The sequence below is a fragment of the Myiozetetes cayanensis genome, unplaced genomic scaffold (genome assembly GCF_022539395.1).
Source record: "Myiozetetes cayanensis isolate MyiCay16 unplaced genomic scaffold, myiCay2020 scf13, whole genome shotgun sequence".
Lineage (NCBI taxonomy): Eukaryota > Metazoa > Chordata > Aves > Passeriformes > Tyrannidae > Myiozetetes > Myiozetetes cayanensis.
Window position 1 is genome coordinate 9,615,251 of NW_026086937.1, and position 18,606 is coordinate 9,633,856.

Sequence of the window (18,606 nt, forward strand, 5' to 3'; positions counted from 1 at the left end):
TAAAAGTAGTTGGTCAATGGCCAATGAGGAAGAATGAGTGGTGTTGTATTTGACAGACTGGATTTATTGGTGCCCCACACATGGGGCCCTGCAGCCACCATGGCTCTTACTGATGCGGGGTGAGAGCCCAGAGCACCCATGGGTGCAGTGGGGTGGTGGAGTGCACCAGCATGGGAGGGCTTGGGCACCTCGGAGCCTCACCTCACTCTGGGACTGTTTTACTTCTTTCACTGTCCAAATCATCTTCCTCTTCATATAGTGCATCCACTTCCTCCTCCTTCCCCTCTTCCTCCTCCTCCCGAGCCAGCAGTTTCTTGAAGACCTCATACTCCTCTGCGGTAGAGCAGGCCAGGTTGGCCACGAAGTCTTTCTCCGGGAGCTGAAGGATGTCCTTCAGTTTTGGGTTACTGGTTTGTATCTGCCCTTTGTATGGGGTCTCGTAGAGCCCCCGGCGCTCTAGGAAGATGTGCCGGTTCCGGAGCTCGGCAAAGGGCATTTGGAAGAGTCGAGCCTTCACCATCTCCTTCTGCCGGACCCCCATTCTGAAGTAAGCGTACTGCGGGCGGGACGGGGGGTGTCAGGCACAGCCCCATCCCCGCGGCAGGCTCCGGCAGGGAGGGGGAGATGCCGATCCTCACCTGGAAGTGGTGATGGAGGCTGCGCGGCTCCTCCAGCAGGACGGCGGGACAGGTGCCCAGCACGTCCCGCAGCTGCTCCGCCGTGAAGAGGCAGCGCTCCCGCAGCAGCCGCACCGCCGCCGCCAGCCTCTTCCGGGGCACGGCGAAGAGCTGGGGGCAGCGGCTCACGGCCCGCTGCAGCCGACCTGCGGGCACAGGGTCAGCGGGCCGGCCCGAGCCCCGGCGTGCCCCCCAATCCTCCCAGCGCCGCCCTACCTCCGTCCAGCCCCAGGCGCCGCAGCTCCTCGGCGCGCTCCCGCAGCCGCTCCGTGGGCAGCCGCAGCAGCGCCGGGCTCTGCTCCAGCAGCGCCAGCGCGGCCTCGGCGCTCAGCCCCAGCAGCAGCAGCTGCGCCGCCGCCGCCTCCCGGCGCTCGGGGTCGAGCCGGGGCTGCAGCCCCTGCAGCCGCCGGGCCTGCTCCTGAGTGAAGCCCATGGCCCGCAGCGCCGCCGCCTCCCCGCAGCCGCGGCGCGGGCACGGCCAGGGCGCAGCTCCGAGGAGCGCCCGCCCCGCCACCACCACCGCCCGGCCGGCCCCGCACGGCAGCGGCAGCGGCAGCCCCGCCATGGCCCGGCCCGGCCCCGCGCGGAGCGGGCGGGAGGGCCCCGCCGCGCTGCTCCGCCCCCGCCGCCCTGGCAGCGCTGGGAACCAGGAGGAGCGGCCGGGTCAGAGCCAGGCGTGGCCCTGTCGGCCTGTGCCTACCCCGGCACGAGGGGTGCCTTGCTCGGGGCAGAGCTGAGCGGTACCGCGGGCGGAGCGCCTTGCGCTGCCCATGGCCTGCAGAGGCGATGCCCGGGTCATCTTCCCGGGCCGGAGCCGAGGTGCAGCCCCACTGCGGTGCTACAGAGCAGTGTACCGTGAGGGCAGCTAGTGAGGAGTTCGGATGGAGACAGCAGGGTCCAAAGATGGATTCAGAGCTAATCTTTAGTAATTTACGTGGCTTTAAGCTGAGTCCTGTTGCTTCTCTGCAAAGCTGCAGCTGCAACCGGCAGAACTGCTGCCTCTCCCACCACTTCCTCACAAGCAGCCTAACCCTGAGCTGCACCCCGAAATGCTCCTGTTACCTGTGTCTCAATCAAATTCTCTTTATTGAATCTATTTTTTCTTTCCAACATCTTTGTCTCATCAAAATCAAGGACTACATTCCTGGCTATAGAGAGGACTCTGACATAAAGAAAGGACACCACCACCCCAGTCCCCCACCCCCAAATCATGATTATATGTCTGGTTTTAAGGCTCCTTTGCACACAAATACTCCAGAAAACACCCAGAGGTGTTATCACTAATTTATTCATTCACTTTTTAGAAAGATATAAAAACTACATATAAAAAGTAAAAGCAGACAATAAATATATATTCTGAGTTATGGACAGTTTGAACAACATTAAAATCTTGGCCTCACAGGTTTGAAGCACGTCCTGAGTAAGAACACTAATAAACTGTGCACACATGGGTATCAGCAGGTGACCTTTGGTTGGGAACTATCCCACTAACACTGTTCAGATTTCTATAGATCACTGCTGGATGAAGAAGCCTTCAGGAGGTCTCACCTGGCACAGCAGAGATGTACACCTCTTCCCAGGTGTAATCAGCCAGGTTCACAGGTTGCCGCAGCCAAGGATCCTCTGCCAGCACAGCTAGAGTCATGCGCTGCTCTGGAATGGGGTGCAGAAGCCCAGCCATGAGATCCATGAGACCTGGGCAGAGACAGCACAGGGATGGCTCAGGCTGTATTTTAGGCAGGCTGGGAATGTGAGATATGATTTATATTCAAAGATTGACAAATCCCCCAAACTCTGCTGCACTGAGCAGCTTTTAAAGTCATCACAGAGCACATTGGGGAGTTTCTTTTCAGGCTTCCCCTTTACTTGTGTTGAAAAAACACTGCTTATACTTCCCCACTCCTTTAAAAAAGCAAATGGAAAGAGCTTACCATCTGACACGGGGCGAGGAGGATTCAGGACAGCTGCCAGGGCCTCCTCCAGCTCACAGAAGGGATTCTCCCCAAGCACCAAGGTGTAAAGGGTGATGCCAAGCGACCACATCTCCAGCTCAGGGCCACGGTACCTGTGCAGAGATAAGCTTGCCTAAACTCAGATTGCAAGTATATACAAAAGTATATGCAAAAAGAGTAACAACAAAAAAGGAGGTTGACAGCCCTTGTGCCCAATTTTTATTTTAACACAGGAAGTTTGTGAGAATTCTAAGCAGGTTCTCATGTGTTTGAGGAGTCTGCATTATCCTTCTCCAGGAAATAAAACCACCACAGAATGGCCAACCAGTTTCTGTTGATGAGTGTGTGTAACGTGCACCCAGATTTCCACACCAGTAAGCTGGTGACAAGAGAACTTACCCCTCCACCTTCTTCACCATAAGCCAAAACTATCAAGTAAATATTTAACTGGAAGAGCAAACAGGTCCCCCCAGCCCTTTCAAAACAAAAAAATTCCATTTGAGAAAACATGACAGTTCTATCACACAGTAACAGGGAGAACTCCCAGGGCAGAGCTGCTTGCTTCGCCTTCCATCTCATTCCCAGTGGGAATTTCCTCTCCTCCTGTCATTGCTTGTTCCCCCTACCCTGTTATGAGGAGCTGCCTGAAGGAGCAATGAAAACAGCAGTGAAGGTGGGAGCAAGATACATACAGGCACATACAATTACTGCAGGCACCACCTTGGGATGGGGAGGTTTCCTCGTGGATCGGGTACAGGACTGCCAGCTGCCAGGTACAGAGTACTTGGAGAGAGAAAGGACAGGGAAGAGATAGCCAAGATTCGGGCAGCACATCCAAAACAGCAGCAAGAGAAGTTGCAAGGGAAGAACCCTCGAGTCCCAAGGAGCACAAAAATCAGTGGGGAGATGAACAAGGATTCAACTGCAAAGATTCAAGTACAGGGAAGCACGTAGGAAAGGAGAGAACACACAAGATGACAGTGTGAGAATACAAGGCACAGACACATGAAGAGCAGGTGCTATTGACAGCAATACTTGCTTACACCACCTGTCTAGAAGAGCAGCTTTTGGTAGAGAAGGCCTGACAACAGACTTAGAAACAACTTTGTACATATTCAAGCTTTTACAGCTGATTTCTGTCACCACAGTGCCCTACTTTGTATGCACTCAAATTTTCACAAAGGATTTCTGTCACTGCAGTGCCTTGAATCTCGCTGCAGTTTCCTGTGGTTAGATACTCTAGCAGAGTTCCAATGGCACAGCAACTTGGCTTCTCTGTTCCAGCCTTGCACACATGGGCTTTTGGTGTGATGGCACAAAAATAGCTTTTCAGAGGGTTACATACGGTTTGCCAGACAGCACTTCTGGTGAGCAGTATTCAATTGTCCCACAGAAGGTATAAAACAATTTCCCAGGTTCCAGGTAAGCAGCTGAACCAAAGTCCACTAATTTAATTGTGAAATCTGCAGCAATGACAATGTTTTCATCCTTGATATCTCTGTGAAGGATGTTCCTACAGTGGAGATACCCAACAGCTGAGACAAGCTGAAAGAGGAGCAAAGAACTAGGTGTTACTACATGGAGGTGTCCTGGATAATCGACGTGGCATCACAGTGTTCCAAGAGTCACATTTCAGCTTGTTTTGACACTATCTAAACAATACATACATCCTAATTATGGTAACTGGAAATGATCCCAGGTCCTCCTGTCAGCATTGCTGCAGTGGGTGCTGCAATGCTCTTGGGAGAGACAAATACAAAAGGCTTTTCTTGCTTTCCTCTCACAAATGTGCAGGAGGAGGGGATGCTGCAGTCATGATGTGATCATTTTTTTTGGTGAGAAGCTTCAGAGCTCACTGCTACAATCCTGTAGGTTACTCTATTTTTATCCCAGCTTCACTTGGAGGGTCTTTTGGCTTCCCCAGAAAGATATTACTGTGCACCTCCCATACTGCAGGATGACAAAGCATTTAAGAGTACAGTTTGGTATAAATAATAGAGTCACTCCTCAATTCCATTCCTCTTCCTGCACAATTCATGCATTAGTGCCATAATTAAGGATAGCATCAGAATGATACTACCTTGGAGACATTCGTGATCCCTACAATGCATTTAACAAGAAAAGCAGATGGCTGAGGGAGAAAAGGTTCTATTTATAATCCTCCGCAGAGAAATGCTGTACAGATCTGAGGAAACAAGGCAGCCCTACAAACTGCAGGCTGCGTTAGAGAAAGGGCTGATCCATCACAAGGCTAAAGGGACATCAATACCTCAGATGAGGGGAGGGTGGGCACAGCAGGGATGTGGGGGGTTGAGCATGTGCTTAGCTATTCCTGCATACCACAGAGCAAGGAATTTACTCCAGAACTCAGGAGGGGGTGTTACTTGGGGCCTGCTGCTGTGGTTAACTCTCTGAACAAAGGACAATTCAGCTCTCAATTCACCTGCTGGGCACCTTCCTGACCCACAGGAAAACTACCCTGAGTTACTTTGCATTATGCCGCTTTAAAATCCAAGAGAATTTCTTGATTTAAAGAACAGATCCCTTTACCCCTATAACCAGTCTAAACAAAGAGCTGAACTAAGTGAAAATGTGGCTTTTGTGGAGCTTGGGGCAGCTTCTGTGAGCTTCCTTCCTCCCTCAGAGAAAGTGTGACTGCTACATGAATGGCATCCTGGTGACAGGGGCTGTGTGCTGCCCCAGTCACAGCTGAGGGGCCGTGGTTCCACTGGAAACCCTTACAGGCAGTAAGGTCCTGCAAAGGTTTCTCTGTTACAAGTTTCTAGGTAAACCTTAACAAGGTTTCTTCAGGCAGCGTTTCAATCAATCCTACACACTAATGAGGAAAGCTTCTGCAGGTATTGAACACGGCTCCAATTCAGCACACCAGCTGATTAGCCAGTATGAAGTGAAACAGGGCCCTGGTTCTTATATTAACCAAATCTTACCTGCATGTAGCATTTGTGCTCTCACCTGTCTGAATATATAACTCGCTAATGGCTCATCCAAGTTGGGCTGATTATCAATGAATGTAAAGAGATCCAGACCAGAGCCATGCTTCTCCATCACCAGCTGGAAAAAGCACTCATTTTCAAATACATCCAGCACCTATAAATAACAGACTGGTTTAATCATGTGCTTCATCCTCAAACAGCCTTTTTTTTTTTAAGCAAACACTGCTCTTCTCTTGGAGATTTAATTGATGTATATTATAATCTTCAAGGTCTCATTTCACTGAGCACAAATGTTTCTTGAAAAGAGTACAGAGCTAAAACCGAGAGCAGAACTAAACCTAAGAGGAATTTGCTTTCTGAGGAAAAAACACACGACCCCCAAACCAAAACCAACAACCCCAAACCAAAGAGGACGAATCAAGATATGTATCCAGATTATTTACTGAACGAATACATGTTCAGATGTGACATCACACTTCCAAGATATGCATATTACCATCTTGAAATAGCGTACAGGCTTTTTTTCTGTTAAGAGTCACATCTTCAGATCAGTTTGGGGTAAAAGTGTCAAAGCAAGTGGTAGTCTGCTGTGACACACACTCCTAAACAAAGCAGGATAGATAGGTTCCTTTTTTTCCCCACAAAGGCAGATTCAGTACAGGATACTTCACTCCTGAAGAGGAACAGGAGACACCAAGTATTCAAAGGAACCACCTGATGCAGTGCAAACGGCATTCACTCCAAGTCACTGTACCTTAATGATACTGGGGTGCTGCAGCTTCAGCAGGATTGCAATTTCTTGAGTGACCCTCCCCAGCTCGGGATCATCTACCCAGCAGTCCTCCAGCACTCTCTCCTTCCAGATGAACTTCACGACAACCTACACAGACAACAGCATTCAGCATCACCTGCAAAAGCACCGCTTTGAGTGTCAGGTAAGTTAATTTCCAGGAACTCTGTTAGTCACTCATATTAACTAGAAGGCTGGAAGTAACCCAATGTGAACAGCTATATTATCTTTAAAGATTTTTAAAGCAATTTAATCCTAGAAGCCAAATGATGCACATAAATGCACATATTTATTGCTGTTCTGAATTCCAAAGGCTTTGACAGGCCAGCTGTCTTATCAACCAGTTACAGCAGTGGTGGCACACGAGTACAATGGAGGGAAATGAGCACTTAACATCCATGCAGAGAAACACCAGAGCTTGCTGATACTTCTGCTGATAAAGAGGAGGATGCCGTAACATAAACATCTCTACTCCATATCCTTGAGTCATGGCACAATAAAGACTTTGAGGTTTGCCATTTTCTTTAGTAACAGAAGACTAAAACCTGTAATTCTGTTAAGCCTAATGTTAATTTCTTTCAACAGGTTCAATTAGCTACATTCATCAGTTCATTAGCTCATTCTGCACCTGTTGTCTCACATTCATACATCAGTGCAAATGTTTTGCTGTGCTGTTTCCATGAGGCTTGCTTTTTCAGATTTCTATTTAAATGAAGCAAAACCCCAAACTACCAAACAGAAGCTTCTAACAGTGTAGTGTTGACAGAATATGAACACCCTAACCTTTCAGTTTTCATCCCAAATAATTATTGCAGTAGAGCTGAAAGAAATACTTCACCTCCTGATGATCTTTCTTGCCCCTGGCAGTCCAGACAAAGCCAAAAGCGCCTTTGCCAATAAGACTGAGAGTGCTGTAATTTTTTGCATATTCTCCCTCACAAGCTCTTAATCCTTCAAGTTCTTCAGCTCTTCGGGAATTATTGAAAAGTGAAGTTGATCTGCTGGCCTAGGTACATATAGATAGGTAACAACAGCAAAAAAAAATGAGCAAGTCACGGAATCTTGTTTATAAAATGAATAAATACTGAAAAGAACATACAAATCTGCAAGAATTGCTAAAAGGTGAAATCTTTGGTTCTGAGAGTGAGAACTCTATGTTGATACAATCGTCACCAGACAAGTTAAGTACAGGTCTAATCTGCAGTACATTTCAATACACAGCAGCTCCTTAGAGTCTCCTGCAGATCGGAACTGTGTTGTTCAGGTTGGAAAGCTACACTAAACTACACTAAACTGCACACCAGAAATGTTACAACATAGCAATTTGAAACTTTTTTCTTTTTAACATAAAAGTAGGGAAACAAAGAAACAGCAATATGCACCCCTCCACCTCATAACGTTAATTTGAAAAACTTTTTCAACTTCAAATTAACAATCAAACAAGGAAAGAAATGCTCAGTATTCAAAGGCAGGATTTCTTACTTCTCCAAGACTGTTTGTAGAAAGATCAGCAACAGACTGGGCAGAGCTTGCTAGGCTGGAGAGCAAAAGCTGGGTCTTTGCTACAGCTTCCTTCTGGCTCTGCGAAAGGTCTTTCACCACCCAGACACAGAAAAGTGCAGTGGGGTCCTGCAGTTCTGCACATTTCACCTCAAAGAGTACACCTGTAGGAACAGGTGAGGAAGTTAAAATGGTAGAATGCAACCTTAGCGTTTAACAAGACCACAGACATTTTAGGACAAAATTCTGAGCTCTGAACAAAGAGCAATTCATTTGGGGAACACCTTCTCAGTAAAGAATCATCAGAGGGGCTGACGCCAGCATAGCTATTCTGGAGGTACCTCTCAGCTACCTCCACAGTTCCCACCTCCAGCAGAAGCTTTTGTCAGTGTCCAATTGTGATTATTCATTTTGCATTGTTATTCTAAATTACATAAAAATGGAGCTTTTACAGCTTTACAGTGGAGTTTGTATTTTCTGTTCAGAAAAAGTTATCAGGTTCAAACTTTTTAATTGTGTTCTAAGAATATTTCTGACTCTTCAGTAGGGATTAATATCTTAACTTTGTATTTTATACCACCTCCATTTCTAATACCCTCTGAATAGACTTAAATACCAGTTTTTCTTCTAGATGCTCCTTCCCTTCTCTCCACTGTGAGCTTCTAACCAGAACTGTCTGCCTTCTGCAAAAATGTGGTTTAAAAGAGCACCCTGATAAGAGTCTTGGGAAGGGGAGAAGGTTTAACTTACTGAACTGTGAACCGTCTCTGTGACAGCAATTCCCAGTGTAGCTGCCTTCCAGAATCTCCCAGGTCAAAGGAGCTGCTGGATTCAGCCTTCCTTCTCGTTTCACCGGGGTTGATGTTACTTTTCTCTCCATGTTTTGCTGCCTCTGGCAGGTCAGCCACCCAGAACCAGCTTCTGTGGTAACACCACTCAGCAGCTGCTTTCCTTGGCCAGTGGAAAAAGCGCTGTTTGTCTCAGTTAGCACATTGGAGTCCTCTGCATCAGACGAGCATGCTCCTACAGGAGCTGCAGTAACACCTAAAAAACTGTCTGAGTTCCCCTTGACACAAGTATTCAGACCCAGTACCTCAAGACCAGAGCAAATACAGTTCAGTTCAGTGTCTGATTGTTTAACATCTTCAGAGATTGTGGCAACTCCCGGTGCAGAAGCACTGTGACCCGTTTTATTTCCTGAACAAACATCACAGACAGTATTTCTTTCATGTGCAAAGCAGGCTGGAGCATCATTTGGCAGGCAGTTTTCAACAACAATGTGCTCAAGGCTGGAATGCTCTGCGTCACACCTCGAGTTTGTTTTTGACACCTGACCTGTAACCACGTGGCTTTGAAAATCTTGTCTGCAGTCCAGTGCTGTCCCAGGCCATGGCTCATCCATTGTTGGTGTTCCAGGTGAGTTACAGGTAACATCAGAAGGCAGCTTCACTGGGCCATAGGATGAGGTATTTGGAATGTCTTCTAGCCTAGAACTAACAGGCAACCAGAGAGCATCTTTTGAGAATTATCTGATCCTGAAGTTTCCACTGCTCTACACTGTTCCACTGCTCTGATCGTGTCAAGGCAGGTTTTGGGATAAGGCTCTCTGGTGGACTGACAGCCCATCAGTAAGCAAGGCTGTCCTCATTGCAAAGATTCAAAGTTGTCAGCAACATCATGATGCCAAAAGAATGAGAAAACTGTCCTGCTGTATCCTACTCTTGTTACTATGGTCACTATTTAAAACTTGCACCGATTGTTTTAAGTTTGAAAGAAAAAGGTAGAAAGCTGTTGGCACAGGCATCCAAAATCCTAACAAATTTTCCAAAGAAGAGCAGGTACACTCAAACGGCACTCTTTCCCTATGGATAATTTCCTTCTCTAGCTTAATTTCTAAATATAGATCACAAATCATTTGTCATCACAAAAAAAGCCAATACATGTGGCAGGATACTTCCAGTTTCGAGAACAGGAGATCCATTGTCTGTCCAACAGAAGATGGATGTCCCCATCCATCAGTTTATCCAGGGTTCACTGAAGCCCAAGGTATTGCACAAGGTGTTTTGCAAGCATCTCCATCAGTAAAAAAGCAGAGTAGAAAAACAATGGAGCAGAGCACTTACAATCCAAGTATGACGTGAGAGACATAAATCCAGGAGAGCACCAACAATGAGACTGTCAGTCTCTTTAAAAAGCAGCAAGAATGGTGCTGTAATAGTCTATATCTTAAAATGGACAGCAAATACTTCTCAAGGGTTAGAATTTTTAATGTGGAAGGCTTAAAATTTGACTTGCAGTAAACCATGAGCATCATATATGTACTTGTACAGAATTTCTAACCTTGTAACAGGAAAAAGACCTGGAAAGGTAGAATAAAAATGACTGGACTTTAGTAACACAGTACTCTGTTTTAATGGATGACCTGACAGTTACACTGAGCCCCAAAAGGAATAACATTTAAAATTCACTCCAGGTAATCTGGCTTCAGTGCAACACCAGCTGGAAGGAGACAAACATTTGCTGTTTATGATCTCATGAAGGCAAAGCCTAATTACCTTCCCTAGTCTGGGTGAAACATTTGGTCCCTTTTAGAGGTGGAATTCCTGTAACTTTACAATGGTAGGTTGTGCAAACCAAAATAAAAATCTAAGGTAGGCAAAGCTCAGCCTGTCTTGCAAACAGCACTCAGATTCTAAAGACAGCAAAATGTGGAAGGCCCTTGTTACACCTTCCCACAGCTTGCCACCACAGCTCTTCATTTTCCCAAGTGAATATGCAGTCCATGAAATGCCTACCTATTAGTGGGGGTGGATGCCACTTCAGGAGGTGAGGGAGGAGAAAAGAAATTGGTGCCATCCTTTTGTTTATTCTTGTCATGTATTAATTTGTCATCTTTGCGTCTTTGTTCCAATTTCTGCTCTTCATCTCGTGACAGAAGGTGTGCTAAAGATGCTGCCAAGAAGCTGCTGTCTGTACCAAAGAGGAAACAAAATCATACCAACTTAACCTTTTATATTTAGTCTTCAGAGGCTACAGTGATTAAAAATAAACCTGGAACTGCCTTGGTCTGTCTTGTCCCTAAGGAATTGAGTATAAAAGACTTGATTAAGGCAAAACAGTCAAAATATGAGCATTCCACTTCATTTTTAGAAATCATCACATGCAGGAATCTACACATTTTAGGGCTGACAAAATCTGCTTTTCTATCGAAGCTCTTGAACAGGTATTGGTATCATGGGTTAGCAGCTTGAACTGAAGTTCAGAGACCTAAAAAAAGGCCAATAACATATAGAGACTGGAATTAAAATGATCATACAAGTAGCAGCAGCAAAAAAAAAAAAAAAGAAGTACAAACCACACACATATACTGTCCATTCCAAACACATAAAATTACAAGGTTTGTACTGGATTTATATAATTCACTGAAGTTGTAAGATAAAAAAAGTACACCATCCAAATATATTTGAAAGAACAAGACATAAAGTTCTTTCGTTTTCCAGTGACAACCGATCAGAAGAGAAAACATGAGTTTGGAAGATGAAGTAAACCAAGTATTGTTGCTGCAGAAGAAAGTAATGAGCAACGAGATTTGAATCTAGAACAATTCTTCCATTAGTAATACCTGAGTGTGCCAAGATTGCTTCCTCACTGAAGAACTGAATTATTCCTAGATTAGTGGCATCATTTTAAAGAATTACCTAAGAAACTGTCTAGGAACTCTTCTTTGTTCCAGTGGGGTGCTTTGGTATCAATGTAGATGAGCATTTCTGAGCAAAGAGAAAAAGAAAATGGGGAAAAACCCAAAAGGAGACAAAACCAGCAGAAGAGATCTCCTGCAATATGGATGAAAGCGTGCATTTATTCTCTGTGCTGGGCTGAGCTAGCCGGAAAGACGGATTTGGAAGCACGAGGCTTCCTTGCTTCTGTTTATTCCTGTTGTGTTTAGAGAAGTAAAATTTTGATAAATTTTTCATAAATGCAGCAAAATGCATCAGAAGAATATGTGATGCCTCCCTAACTGAAACACCAAAGCCACATAACATTGACTATTACCCAGCAACACAAGCCAATTCAGAAGAATATTAGATTTTCCCCTTAAAATATTGATCCTAAGCATCTACAGCTCTGCTGCAGTACAGTCACAAAAGCTGTACTTTACACATCTTAAAATACCGAAGGATCCTAGCAGGGGAGGGAGGGGAAGTGCTTTGTTAAATATAAGCATTCTCTATTGACAGTGTAACTTCCAGCTTGGATATCCAGTTTCATCTTCCTGGCAACGAAGAGAGAAGCACAATCTTAGGTGAATAATTCTCTTTACCTGAACTTATAGTGGAAACCCAGTTCAAAAACTGCATGGGGGGATGTTGCTTTTATGAAGAATGTTCCCATGTCTGCAGATGAACCTCTAGTCCCTGCTCTTTTTCCCTTAGTTACAGCAGCCAGAGCCAGCTGTAGGGCAGGCAGTAACACCTTCAGAGAGGCACTCACCCTCTGTCCCCGTGGAGTCGTCCAGAGGAGGTAAAGGCAAAGAACACTCACTGCTTCTCTCCATGTTGTTATAGAAACCAGGGATCAGGAATGTAATGTTCTAAAACAAAGAATGAAACCTTATAAAACTAAGCCAGCTCTCACAGGGTGGGGGCAAATGCTAACAATCTGTGTTTGTGAACCTGATTCTCATGGATAGCCAGGCAAAAGTGATCCACATGACTAATGGAGAAAATAGGATTGTGCAGTTTGCTTTGGGCTGCTTGAATTCCATATCTATAGCTCCTTAGCACTGCAAGTCTTAGCAATTACAGCACAGGATTGGTGCTGTATCATCCTACACCTCACTGACCAAATACAAGGAACACAGGTTTTGTCACAAACAAGGAGTGTAAAAGACAACTTCACAATTCCAGTGGATATGCTGCCAGACATAGCAGTCTTCTGGGAGGGTTTAAGCCTCTTATCTTACCTTTCCCAACAGTTCTTTCTTCTCATAGCCAAAGAGCATTAAAGCAAAACTATCGTTGATGCCACAGATGATTCCATCTGACTGGACAGTAATAAGACCACTGATGGTGGAGAAAACCACAACTGTAGCAGAGTACTGACAGCCTGGGAGAGAGCCTTCTGCCTGCAGAATCCCATCCTTCTGCACCCTTCCTTGGTCCTCCTCCAGAAGGCTGACTTGCAGCTTTAAACTGAGAGGAAACACGTTACCCTCTCTGGATCGGCCTACAGCTCGCTGGGTCCTGAGGGTCTAAATTAAAGCAAAAAAAACCCACAAACAACCAAACAAAACTCAAACAGAAAACCTCTAACTAACCAAATGTTTTGGCTTTATTCCAGAATTCATATAAAGTGACACAGGCATTCTTAGGAAAAAGGAGTAGGAAAAGAAAAATGAACCAAACTTGTGAATATCTAAATGAGCAATATCTGGTTTTCTAAGGATTTGGAACCTAGTGTTGAACTCCTATATAAATATCTGGATGATGAAGATCAGTCCATACTGCAGCTTTTCAGCAAATTAGGCATTCATAAGAAGGCCTCTAAACTCCCTAGATGCCCAGTTTCATGGCATTTTCAAGATCTGGGTATTCTTTCACTCCTCAGACAGACATGATTAAAACGGACTAAAAAATTCAAAGGAACCTTAGAGGGCTTACAGAGACAGCACAGTGTCCTAAAAAACCACAGTACTGGAGAAAAGTGTCTTTCTCCAGGACAGATTCCACAGTGAGAGGTCAGGGCTTGGTCTCATTCCTACTTGGGAACTCTTCAGACAGCAGCTCCACAAATGAGCAGCAAACCCTTTTCCAGGGGATTTAGGGTTCTCTCTGAAAAGGCTGTTTCCTGTTTCATGAAGAGTGAAAACAGCATGCACACGTGTTCCAAGTGGGCAGGCTATGGAAGACTAAGGTTGGTGCTTATACTGTACCTTTGGGATTTTTTTGCCTAGAGGAGGGATCTGCACAGAAGGAATCAGGTCCTTTATGTGGAGCCCAACTATTTCTTCCGATGTTGGGTAGCCATGGAGATGGGCAAAAAGGAGGTCACATGATGTAATCTCTCCCTTGGGAAGAAAATTTTACAGGACTGTTAAAATTTTAGCATTTTAGCCACAGTCCACTCAATCCTTTGACAATTGTTTCTGTAAATATCTAAGCAACGGAAGGAAATTTCATTCTGCAGTCCCCTGGTGGACACAACTCGCTCCGTAAAAGCAGACACAGCATAATGCAATACTCTGACATCACTGTGCAAGGAGCCTGCCCTTTCCCTGGGGAAGAGGCAGGGGAGTCCAGCACTCCTCACAGAATGTTCCTCAGCAAGCTGATCCCTTCACAAGAGCATCTGTGTCACAAATAACCACCCCTCTGCCAAACTGCTCCAGTCCCTGGAGGAGAGACAGCGTATCTTTATGTGGGTTGCAAAACACATCAAGGTGAGCCACGTGGGAGATCCGTGCACAGGTCCTGCAAGCACAATCCCAGTTTCAGGCTCTGCTGTGGACACACTCCATGTTCACAAACAGCAATCTGTGCCTGCTGCCTTTGGGATACGTTTGGCTCACACATAAACTCTCACAGATTACAATGTCATTCGACTGTTAGGAAAACACTCACATCAGCCCTGAAGCAAACAGAAGCTGAAAGTCTTTCCACTGGTTCCAGCACAACCACACAACGCTGGGTGTCCTTGCTTCTTATTTGCCTCTGCCAGACTGAGACGGGGATCTTCTGGTTGAGGCGGCCTGTAACATCCATCTTCCCCCAGGAATCAGAGATGGACACATCACTTACTAAGACTGTGGTTACTTAGCAAGAATTTCAAAGAAGAGTAAGATATTGAGGTAAGGTATCTCCCTGCCATTGTTAGAAGAATGTTGTTTCTTGACTACTTTTTATTATTTTATGAGAAGAAACAGTTTTAATACAGAGATGAAAAGGTCTGAAAATAAACCACTGATCATACACAAAACGTTACTTGGGTATTGTCTCTCCTTGCCTGAGGAAGACTGAAGTTATTTCCTTCAGCAGAATAAATGAGCCACTCTAGCACCTTGCATTTAGTGAGAAGTGCCTCTCAGAGATGCCTCTCAGGATGCCCAGTGGTGCTAAAGAACACTCCCCATTAGTAACACAGTTCTTACTTTGAGATGCAAAAAACAGTGGTTTAACTTCTTATGGGAGTAGATTCTCCTCAGATCAGAAAATGTTTATTTATCTTATAGCCTGCAAGGTTTATATCAAGCCTTTTATGTGATCTTGACAGAATGGGTTTACGAATTATGCAGTGACTCCTATAAAGCACTTGGAATGGCTTGGAATTAGTGCCTTTACCAGATATTTAATTTTAATCTTGGGTTTCACTGAATCAAACATTTTTTTCTTTCTCCCCCCATATCAAACTGAGGATTCAGGAAGATGAAGCTCTAAGATACTGACAATTTCAGTACAAAAATAACACACCAGGAAGAATATGAGCTCATTTTCCAAGGATTTTCTACTGACAGCTCAGAACAGTAGCAAAAGGAAATAATTTTGAGACATTTCTAATGCACTTCTCTTACAAACAACCCCATTCTAGGACAAATATCCATTCTATTCTTTTACACAAAACTATGGTGTTTTGGCACCAACACTTCACTGGCTCGTAACTTTATAATATGCACAATGCAACTTAAGATAATTTATAATATATTTTTAAGGGCCAGACGATTGGGAACTTTTCCATAATAGACTTTTTCCATCTTAAGCAATTCTATTGATTTAAGTTTTTTTAAAATCTAATGTGCTTTAAGTTCTGATTTGGTCAAGTTATGGTTTAAAAGTTTGCAGATGTGTGAATTCAAGGGGATAAAGATGGTAGGGAATATTTCCTTGAACATTTCACGTACCACAGTTCCTGAAAGCACCGATGACCATTCATAAGTTTCTAGGTACTCCTCACCCACAGCTTCCCACACCTCTTGACTGGGTTTGGATATCAAGTGGGACAGCTTTTGGCCAATGAGTTCCTGACTGCTGCACCCAAGCAGCTTGCAGGCTCGATCATTAGCCACTAAGATCTAGAAAAAAAAAACCAGAAACAAAACAAAACAAAGAATAAAAGCTGTAAGTTTTGTTAATAGGCCATCATGTCCTCAGGTTACTGTTTTAATGTCTTGTAATATCCCTTCCTCTTCTTGAAAATGGACCAGTTCTTTAGAATTCTGGGTTTGTTAAAGTTTCTTAATCTAGGACATTACTTGCCCACATATCTTCTTGGTTAGGAGGTTTTGAGACGTTGCTTTCCATTTAGGTTTCCTGCTCTCTTTTAACTGTAAATAATTGCATCCATGGAAGCAAAACTACAAAGCTGTACTTGCAAGCAAAGCCTAGGCAAGCCACAAAATCATATCCAGCCTCTAAGGTGTGCAGTGATCATACCAGTCATCGACACACTTGAGCCTGTGTTCACAGAGCAAGTCAGGATTAAATGCCTTTAAGATGGGTAAAACCGAACTGTCAGTTCAAGCTAAAAAATGGCACAGACCTTTTGAAGTTTTCAGGACTCAATTTTAGATTCCTTTCACGACAGAAACAGAGAACTACTTCCCAACATAAAAGGCATATTTACTGGGGCAGATAAAGAGACTTTGAGCCACCACAAACACATCCCAGGCTTGGTACTTTACAGAGGAGAGGCTTGAAGCACATTCTGCTGTTGCATTCTTCCCTCATGCCACTACATAGCTGCATTCTTATAGAATCATAGAATAATTTGGGCTGGAAGGGACCTTGAAGACCATCCAGTTCCACTCTCCTGCCATGGGTAGGGATACTTTCCTGTGGAACAAGTTGTTCCAAGCCCTGTCCAACCTGGCCTTGAACACTTCCAGGAATGGGCAGCCCACCTCCCGGGGCTGTTTGAAATAAGACTCGAGACATCCACGCTTCTGCCATTACCTTGTATATTTTTCTAACTACGACTTGCAATGGAAATAAACTCATTGTCAGTCTTTGGAAGACTACTGAGCTGGAGCAGACTACAAAATGCCTTCATAGCACTCTGATTACACGTAGGAATAACAGCCATTTTAGCCTGTCTGATGTCACACAACCTGCACCAGTTACAGAGAGCTCAGTGCAGCAGGCAGCCCTGCAAATACCTCTGTTGTGCTGGCGTCCACGGTGAAGATGGCTTTGTTTGGGTTGCGTGCAGCAGCTGGGAGGTGCTGGCTGGATTCCTCCACAGCAGGGGCGTGCAAAAAGGAGCAAGAAGCAGAGCTTGCAATGGAAATGGAGAGAGAGGCGGAATCCCACTGAGCCCATGAGTTACCAGTTTTGCTGGAACAAATGTTACGAGCTGTCAGTGAGGACAAACAGTAGGAGCTCCATTTCTCCCCTAGGAAAAGAGAAAGATCAGAAATGCAGCTGTAACAGGAGTGTCAGAGGAATGAATTAAAAAAATAAAACAGGGACACTCCTAATAAATGTATCTTTTGGAATCACAGCCACCAGAACATGTAAAATCAGTCCACAGACTAAAAAAACTTGCCAAGGTCCATAAGTTTCAACCAGCCTACTTAACTTTCATTTTTCACTCAGCAGATTTTAAAATGTTTTGAAATCTTTCAAATTAAAGAAGAAATGGTTATTAAATAATTGCAGTAGGTGCTGAAGCCCTTATTAAACACTGCATTTGTCAGAAACCAGTTAATTAGCTGTTTACACCAAAATACCTCTGCCTACACCAATGTTTCAAGCTACACAATGCCAAGTGATTGTACAAAAATTTTCAAAGGTTTTGCCTGTAAAGAACATTTCTCTCAGAAGGGGCATGAGCAGACAAACACCATCACTCCAATCCCAAATCAGTAAGGAGCTTTGAAGGTTTAGCAGTACTAGAAGAAGCATTATGAACAACTCATCACAAGGACATTTCTGCATTTATGCAGTGCACACAGTATGAACACACCACGATAAAACAAGGAGACCTGTGTCTGGACACACTGACAGATTCCAGTATAACAACATTTTTCTCCTCAGTTGGAAATCTTTTGTGGTTTAGATAATTATACAGGTTGGCAGGGTGGTCTGATGGCAGGCAATAAAAGTTGCCCAGGGACAAGTACAAGTGCAGAGCACCTATCCAGTAATACTTCCCCTGTAAACTCCTAGCCTGCAGTAATCCACCACTCAGGTGCTTACTGAACAAGTGTCACCTCTAGGTTTGGGGAAGGGGAGGAGGAAGATCTGAAAGCTCCATGGGAACTCAATCTCTCAATACAATGCTCACCAGACAGAGATGCTCTAAGCCGACAGAGTCCAGAGAGACGACTTTTCCTGCTCTTGTTGCCCCAGGGGTAGGATCTACTTAGCTTATCGGAATCATTCAAGCAGGTAAGGACTAAACCCGTTGATGAAGGCAGGCGGCCCCCTTCAGAGGCGCTATAAGCCTTGGCTGCCATGATCCCGCTCTGGTTGCCACGCCACACCCAAGGAGCTGCAACAGAAACAGAGGGGATTGAATCAGCCTCGCGGGCTGGCACTGATGCTCACAGGTAGCCCTGTAATTTACAGCAATACACTCATTCCCTGTGTGTCCTGATCGGTGTTTGGTCTGTGCGGTGACTCGGTTGACTTATCGTTCTGCCCTGCTGGTGCAGGACAATTGTGACCGACATGTCTCTGCCAGGTCTGCTGAGCACCCACCCAGCACCCTCTCCCCGTTCCGGCCGGTTTTAGGAGCAA

General features: G+C 44.9%; 2 protein-coding genes across 3 annotated transcripts; both read right to left on the reverse strand.

The window, feature by feature from the left end:
* Window positions 1-43: 43 nt before the first annotated feature.
* MTERF4 (mitochondrial transcription termination factor 4) lies at window positions 44-1,242 on the reverse strand. The gene is made up of 3 exons (XM_050308223.1): window positions 894-1,242; window positions 639-823; window positions 44-556 (listed from the first exon to the last, which is right to left on the reverse strand). The coding sequence occupies exons 1-3, from the start codon at window positions 1,240-1,242 to the stop codon at window positions 203-205; spliced, it is 888 nt and encodes a 295-aa protein (XP_050164180.1). The 3' UTR covers window positions 44-202.
* A 691-nt stretch (window positions 1,243-1,933) lies between these two features.
* On the reverse strand, window positions 1,934-18,342 carry PASK (PAS domain containing serine/threonine kinase). Of its 2 annotated transcripts, XM_050308531.1 has the most exons (16): window positions 18,152-18,342; window positions 17,022-17,257; window positions 15,768-15,938; window positions 14,494-14,634; window positions 13,806-13,940; window positions 12,837-13,124; window positions 12,365-12,464; window positions 10,669-10,843; window positions 8,624-9,366; window positions 7,856-8,037; window positions 7,212-7,379; window positions 6,338-6,463; window positions 5,603-5,737; window positions 3,975-4,174; window positions 2,609-2,742; window positions 1,934-2,372 (listed from the first exon to the last, which is right to left on the reverse strand). In XM_050308531.1, exons 1-16 carry the CDS (start codon window positions 18,321-18,323, stop codon window positions 2,212-2,214), a joined length of 3,267 nt encoding a protein of 1,088 aa, XP_050164488.1. In that variant the 5' UTR covers window positions 18,324-18,342; the 3' UTR covers window positions 1,934-2,211. The 2 variants fall into 2 exon arrangements, 1 of the variants encoding a protein (XP_050164488.1); XR_007627955.1 differs by lacking the exon at window positions 1,934-2,372 and having other exon boundaries at window positions 2,650-2,742; window positions 3,673-4,174.
* Between the last annotated feature and the right edge of the window lie 264 nt (window positions 18,343-18,606).